General features: G+C 41.3%; 1 protein-coding gene across 4 annotated transcripts in view; it reads left to right on the top strand.

The window, feature by feature from the left end:
* The window catches only part of dock1 (dedicator of cytokinesis 1), a 172,353-nt gene that overhangs the window by 23,517 nt on the left and 141,094 nt on the right, over window positions 1-7,742 (top strand). For 2 of the 4 annotated variants that reach the window (XM_032501812.1, XM_032501813.1), the window contains exons 7-12: window positions 181-316; window positions 2,065-2,222; window positions 2,640-2,721; window positions 3,212-3,347; window positions 4,823-4,895; window positions 6,843-6,985. In XM_032501812.1, the coding sequence (XP_032357703.1) occupies window positions 181-316; window positions 2,065-2,222; window positions 2,640-2,721; window positions 3,212-3,347; window positions 4,823-4,895; window positions 6,843-6,985 (728 nt within the window). The remainder of the gene's footprint in view (window positions 1-180; window positions 317-2,064; window positions 2,223-2,639; window positions 2,722-3,211; window positions 3,348-4,822; window positions 4,896-6,842; window positions 6,986-7,742) is intronic. The other 2 variants (XM_032501816.1, XM_032501814.1) reach the window with 1 other exon arrangement.

The raw sequence follows: 7,742 nt of genomic DNA, 5'->3' as shown, positions 1-7,742 counted from the left end.
AAACAGTGAAGCTGAGGGAATGTTATATGAGGAGAAAATGAGGCAAATGGAGTGGCAGCATGCAGTTATTGTTTTCTGTTTTATTTTTCACAAATGCAACCACACTCGTCTTTTACGGTAATCTATTGTATTTTTTTTCATCTTCTGGCACTCGTTAACCCTCCGGCATTTTTATGCAAGGTACTTGGATCTCGATCTGGTGGTCAGAGACAAAGATGGAAACATACTGGACCCAGAGATCACCAGCACCGTCAGCCTGTTCCGAGCACATGAGGCTGCCTCCAAACAAATTGAAGACCGGATTCAAGAGGAGAAGGTAAAGATAGACAGGATGCGGACTTTCCTCTTGGAAACTATTTTTCCACCTGCAACTAGACTCTGGTCTTTATTCAGACAGCCTATCAAAGATAAGTAAAATTACATTAGTGCACTGTGTGAAAGGAAATTGTAGACATTATGATTTGAATGGGGTCACACCTTGATCTTTTTATTCCCGGCTCATTAAATTGCAGTCAGAGTCAAACATGCAGTTACAGCTTTTGCATTAGAAAAAAAAACACGGCACGGGGTTATCACCTCTCTTTTTATGCAATAACTGTTTGAGATGACCCCTCATTTGTCTTCATTGGAGACTGCTTTCCTCGGCAGTAGTGTCTCCTCCATCCCTATTTACAATAATGGGGCTCCAGGACTGTCAGTGTAGGTTGGTTGGTCCAGACTGAAATATCTCAACAGTTGAATGTGAAATTAGGTACAGGTATCCAAGGTCCCTAGAGGATACATTTTACTGACGTTGGTGATCCCTTAACATTTCATCTAGAACCATCATCAGATCAAAATTTTAATTTCTCCTGTACTTTGGTTAGCTGCTAGCACGGGCTATTGACCCAATCACAATTCTTGTTTACAATAACTTCGGGGTAGAAAATTCCCATACATAAGCTAAGCAAACAGGGATGAGAAACAACTGGATATGCTCTCATCTCACTCATCTAAAATGCATGTTTGACTCTTTCATAGGTCTACAATTATCACTGTTGTGTCACAGACTAAAGAAATGGAACAGCACCCAAACTAGTGGTCACGCAGACCGGCGATGTGATGCTGCTGTTCGGATCGCTAGATTTGGTTTATTAAGACGCTGGCAAAGCAACACGGTGCAGAAAATTAGCACAGCATAAACCTCAGATAGGTCGGGCCCCCATGTTTAACTAGATGTCTTTAAAAGTTACAGTAATGGCTGAAAATAACAACAGAAATAAACACGGTTGTCATCATATCCCCTGCAATTGTAATCAACGATCATTTGTCTACCCTGAATTGATTTTTGTCATTTTGTGATGTGGTAATGATTCGGTCTACAATAATATCAAACAAATGGACTTGTGTTTTGAAGGCAAGTCAAATGCAGAGAAAATACACAGATGGCATGTACTCTAACCTAAAATTGAGGTTTTGCATTTGCACGACTTCATTATTGAAATGGGGGATATGGGCCCACTGCTGGTACACAAAGACGCTTGACTGCGTTTTCAGGTTCCCTGTGTATTTGACTTGGCCTATCAGTGGCATCCCTCACCTGAAGTCAGTTGGCAGTATCTAGGACTGTCAGATGCTAAGTGCCCTGCAGTTATGTGGTCTCATCTTATGTGACCTTCTCATTCAGAGGTCTTTATTGCATATGCATGGGCAATAAGAAAGTGTCCAGGTCAACGCGATAAATATTAATAATGTGGCCCCAGCATATTTTTGAAGGGCGTCCAAGGATCATACAATCCAGGACTGCATCTGCAGTAAAAGGTGGACTACCTTTTACTGCAGATGCAGTCCTGGAGATCAAGCTTAAGTTAAGACTTTTTATTCCAGAATTTCTTATACTGTGTATTATAATGAATTTTCAGAAAGACACAGTGGCTTACATTGGATAACCCGGTGTGTGTTCTTGGATCTTCTCCTGGGCTCATTCTTTAAACTCCACACAGGCCCGAGGTCTACCTGTGTGTTACTAAGAGCTATGGAAGAATGCCCGATATTGAATGCAGCATCTCTATTTCCCTCCAACAGTCTCAGAAGCAGAATATTGATCTGACCAGGCAAGCAAAGTTTGCCTCCACACCGTCGTTTGCCCTCTTTGTGACTCTAAAGAATGTGGTGTGTAAGATCGGTGAGGATGCAGAGGTGCTCATGTCACTCTATGACCCAGTGGATTCCAGGTTCATCAGGTAAAGCCATGGGTGCATAGTCACTCAACACTATTTGTCTCTTTCCTCTTTTCTTTCTTTGCTTTGCTTTCACAGTTCTGATTTAGTATTGTGATCCCCTTAGGCTTCTTGTGCTGTTTTAGTTGTACCTTTTACATTTACCATTGTTGCAGACAACACATTTTGTATTTTTAAATTGAGTTGTGATGAGTTTACAATTGATGTGCCTCAAGACTGCTACTGATGTCCTTTTTGGACCATCTAAGATTGATTTGGATTTTTGAGACCACACACACACACACACACACACACACACACACACACACACACACACACACACACACACACACACACACACACACACACACACGTGCGATAAAATGAGCAATTGCTGAGACAGATTATAGAGATATAAATTCTGTCATCTCTCTCTTACAGTGAAAACTACCTGGTGAAATGGTCAAGTTCGGGTCTGGTGAAAGACATTGATCAGCTTCACAATCTGCGGGCCGTCTTTACGGTGAGTATTTGCTTGTATGTGTGTCGCTTTGTGTTTGTGCGTGTGCACACTTGCCTGTGGTAGCCCACTGTTTATGTAGCCAGGTTATGAGACATGTGGGAGCCTGTTTGCAGAGCCTTTATTTGTTAAGCTCTCTCAGAAAGAGCTTGGCTCGCTGTATGTATTTACCAAGGCAGTCACCTCTATCTAATGGAAGCCCAAGGGCAGAAGGGTCAGCATGTACCCAATGGGAGCACTTAGCTAGTTTTGGAAGATATTGCCCACAGGAAATGAATCTGTGGACACAATCACAGATGATCCTGAAGCAATTTGTAGGGAAAAGTTTGTCCTTAACACAAATTCGTCTTCAACTAAGGAGGTGCTATCCATCAATCATTTGTTGTTGTGCACCCCAGCATTGCTGTGGCCTGGAAAAAGGTTATTGCCAGATGGTACTTTAAATCCAAATTCAGTTTCCAGGGGCAACCTGATTTTTTTTTCCCGTCCTTAGGACTTAGGCAGTGAAGATCTGAAGAGAGAGAAGATCAGTTTTGTGTGTCAGATTGTCAGAGTGGGGCGCATGGAGCTACGAGACAACAACACCAAGAAGCTGACGTCAGGACTGAGAAGACCCTTTGGAGTGGCAGGTAAAGCAGACTACACAGAGACTCAGTGATACCCTGTTGGTCTAAAAAGAGCTGCAAGGCACGAATTGTGAAGTCAGAGGTTACGTTTCATAGACACTGACATTATCTCAGAACTTCGTAGCCATGGCAATGCATGAATGTCCTCATGTGTGTGAGATCAGATCAGAGACAACAGATCTCTTGTTTTGCCTTACCCTTTACAGTAAGTATTGTACACAAGTCTTTCCCCAGAGTAAATGCTTTTGGCTAAAATTCATAGAAATCCAGTTAAAGTGGAAAGAAAAATTTGTGTGATTTATCTCCTGTTGCCAAGCTGCCAGGCATATCGTAAACTAATTAGATTGGCGTTTTGCCCACAGTTCTCCAACAGAGGAAATTATACCCCTCTTTCAGTGTCTTTTTCCCAGCGCCACTTGAAGAGAATGTAAATGACAGTTTGATTTATGACGGATCATCTTTAGACATTATCACCATTGCTGGAGTACACAGCATGAAAGAGGGCCTGATTTTTGAGATTTGCTCTTTTTTAAAGACACAGTTATAACAGGCTTTATATGGTTGACATCAGACATCTAGGGTAATGGAATAAAAGGACTGTCACACTAGCCATACTGTGTACTGTGTACTTGCTCCTACTCTCATTCACTTCAGTTGGTGCCAATTCAAGAATGTGTTTCCTGTTTTGGCATCTGGCTCGTTGGTCAAAGTTCATCTTTAATCAAATTAAACCTGCAAATTTGCAAGTTTGGCAAATAGAAAGTTGTTTATGCATTGTGTCTTTGGAACCCCTGTAGACATTATTCTAGCGGTGTTACTGGACATCACCCCATTTAGCATAAATTACAATTACAGCAATACTCTTATAGCTTGTTTAGACCTCAAGGTTTACTTATGTACGCTGCTGTAACTACTGTAAAGACATTTAAAAAGAAATTTTACACCAGACTGAAACAGTAGTGTTTTGCTTCCCTCTTTTGTTGAAAGTTTCAAGCCCGGTCTAGTTAACAACACACAGCAGTGGTTTGGTGTGGTCAGAAGTGTAACTACAGCATATACAACCATGATGTCACAGCGTCCATCACTGCAGCAGCTTGAGAGGTTAAACCACTCAAGGTCATCAAAAAGAATGTAGTCTTTGTGGATTAAGTTACTTTTTTAGATGATATTCCATCATCACTTTTTACCATTAAATGTGTTTTTAAATTCACATCAGAGATTTCATAGTCCTTTTTATATGCATGTGCGACCACTATGCAGGTCGCAGAAATCAAGGTTGACTTTACCTGAAATAGGCACAACCTGTGCTTTTTCCGTCGTAGCTGTACATCTGCCTTAATTATTGCTCATTGAAGAAGAGCCAACATTGGCTGCTTTCCCTGCCTGATGTGTCCTTGCCATACAGTTATCCGTAGCAGACATGCCATATTCTGCAGGCCTTGAGAATGTTTTAACCCTCTCTTCTTGTTTTTCCACAGTAATGGATGTCACCGACATCATAACGGGCAAAATGGACGATGAGGACAAGCAGCACTTTATCCCATTTCAGCCGTAAGTGGATAGTTCAGCTGCACAAAATAAATCACATTCACACATAAGGGAGCATGGAGTTCCTTTAAGCTTTGTGTAATGTTGCATAAAATAGCAAAGATGATGTAGTTCTGCTCTTACACCTTTTTCCATTATTTTGAGTGTGTACAGGATATCTGGTACGCAGCGTTTTGTATTTTATCTTTTTAAAGTCTTGAATTCACGACAGCTGATTAGCGGGGCTTTAAGACAGTAGTGCTGCCTTATTCCCTGCTGACTCAATTAAGGCAATCTCATTAACTGCTGCCATTCTCGTAGGACTGCGTCTAGAGCCAGAGTAACCTTTTTCTTAACGTGATTTTCTGCATAATTGGAAAGGCTTCAGATTCAGGCAGTTTAGCTGGCAGATCACCTCACTTAACGGTTTTATCTGCGAGCATAAATCATGGAAATTGGAGCCTTACAGTGCAAAGAGAAGAACAGGTTCTACAAGGCATTATATATGTCCAACTGTGAATATTTGCCACCAAATTTTAATTGCATGTGTTTTCAAGGCCAACAGAGGCAGGAAGTGAAGGAGCCATTTAGGGGTGGATTGATGTAATGCTGTAATTTGGATAGACTCCTGGCATCCAAACAGAAATGGACATAGCTTTCAGAAATGGTCTAGATAGATCAAATCTTGCTAAAATTGTTTGTTTGTTCTTGTTTGTCCCAGACACTCCGCCACAGTCTGAGACTGAGCTCATCTCTGGCATTTTGCCTGGAATCAAACCAACTTGCATAAGAGATAATGATTTTGTAGCAAGGTTTTACCTTGTGCCAAAATTATCGATTCATTGATTGCCATAGCAGTTGTCTAATCATTTAAGCCATTTAATGCCAAACATTCTCTGATTGCAGCTTCTCAAATGCAACTTTTTTTATTAATATCATTGCTGCAAGTTAGACAAAACTAGCGTGTTGAAGACATCACCTTGGAAATATCAAATCAAATTTTCTTACATTTTTTGAATCCATTAATCTAAAGTCAAAATAACTAGACTGTTGATAATGATCATAAAATCAGATTCCTCTATCCACCATGTTCTGAATACCTTTTCAACATCTCCCTGTGTCCAACTCTTCGGTACAATTTAGATCCAAATACATTCAGAAAGCTTATTTTTTTCAAATGTAAGGGAGAACCTGTCTTGTTCCTCTTCTCCTAAAATGTTTGTGAATGTACACACTTCTACTGTCCTTATTCTACTTCCTTGCTTGGATTGGTTTTGGATTGAAGGTTGGAGCCCTAAGTGACAGAGATCCTTTACTGATTCCTCCATGCTGACATCACCACTGTCTTCTTCTCCATGCTCTACTTCTTCTGCTTGTTTATATTCCTCTATACTGCAGATGGCATCCCCGCCCACTGCACACATTTCTCTCACAGCTGCCACACATGTGGTGCTTCTCAGATCACATATGCTACTTCTTATGCTCTGTACGTCACTCATCTCAATTAGTTTGGTACTTTCTACACCTGAAGCCCCACGGAGAACAAAACATGATGTTATGTTTTACGTTTTGCTTTCTCCCAAAAGCAGAGTGTGAATGTTAGTTTGGGAATGGGCATGGAGTTTAGAGCTTAAGTTATTCACTTTCCCGCTTTAAAAATATTGAAAGGCTGTGGACAGGTCAAGCTTCCCATTGCTCCAGTGGCGCTATAAATGCTGACTGGGCATAATTTCCTAAACGATGATTTCTCTGTGTGTTTCTTTTCATCACCCATCCTGCCTTACTGTTAACTGCTAACAAGCGGCTTTGTGTCACGGTATTCGCATCACTTTTCGGTGTGTCTTTTTCTGTCTCTTTTCACCCCACTCCCCTCCTCACAACCATCACTTTGTGGCTCCTCTGCCCCACTCCTCCTCTTTCTCTGCCATCTCTTCTTCTCTGTGGTGTTTGCCTGTCGTGTGCGTACTGCAGGCTAGCGTTGGATGACGCCATGATTCGCCACAAGCAGCTGAACATCTCCCGTTTTTCACCCAGGGTGGCAGGGGAGAACGACTTCCTCCAGACAGTCATCAACAAAGTTATCACCGCCAAAGAGGTCAATCACAAGGGCCAAGGTACAGTGCACGGATCAGCCACAAGAACCAGGGCCAAGGCGGAAGCTCAGGACACTATCAGACAAACAATAAAATGCGTGTCTTATTCATGTTATGAAATAGGTATGTTATGTTGGGTCCTAATGGAAATCCAACATGGATCTGAACATTTTCTGCTGTATTGTTTAATAAGTCAACAAAGTCGCTAAATATCCAGCAGTGCTTAGTTAAAGGCAACTTGGCTTGATGTTGGAGTCTTATAGAGTGGGTTGACATTTAAGGGTAACTACAGTTTTTTTCAACTTGGACCCTATTTTCCTATGTTTTTGTGTCAAAGTTACTGATGGGAACAACACTCTTTGACATTGGTCCAGTATTAAGCGACATCGCTGCAGTCGGCAGCGGCAAAACAAGCTACAATGTGAGTTAGTACGGCAATTGTCCAGCTTGTATTAACCTTTGCAAAAAGGGCTCTGCCACTGACAGGCTCAGATTAATATTCTAAGTGTCTGACAACATTATGGAAAGGATCTATTCAGAGATAGACCTTTAAAACCTCTTTGAGACCTTTCAGTTTAACCAGTAACAGCTCTGAAGTTGCTGGCGCTAAACCCACCAGATACAATTTAATAAAGCAGGTTAATACAAGCTGGGCAATTACCCTATTAACTTACATTGTAACTTGTTTTGCTGCTGCCAACTGCAGCGATCTCGCTTAATACTGGACCAATGTTAATTGTTGTTTCCCATCTTAGACACAAAAACATGGGGAAAAAAT

Source organism: Etheostoma spectabile, chromosome 21, assembly GCF_008692095.1.
Source record: "Etheostoma spectabile isolate EspeVRDwgs_2016 chromosome 21, UIUC_Espe_1.0, whole genome shotgun sequence".
Classification (NCBI taxonomy): domain Eukaryota; kingdom Metazoa; phylum Chordata; class Actinopteri; order Perciformes; family Percidae; genus Etheostoma; species Etheostoma spectabile.
The sequence above is the reverse complement of the archived record's forward strand: the minus strand, read 5'-3'. Positions and strand labels throughout refer to the sequence as shown.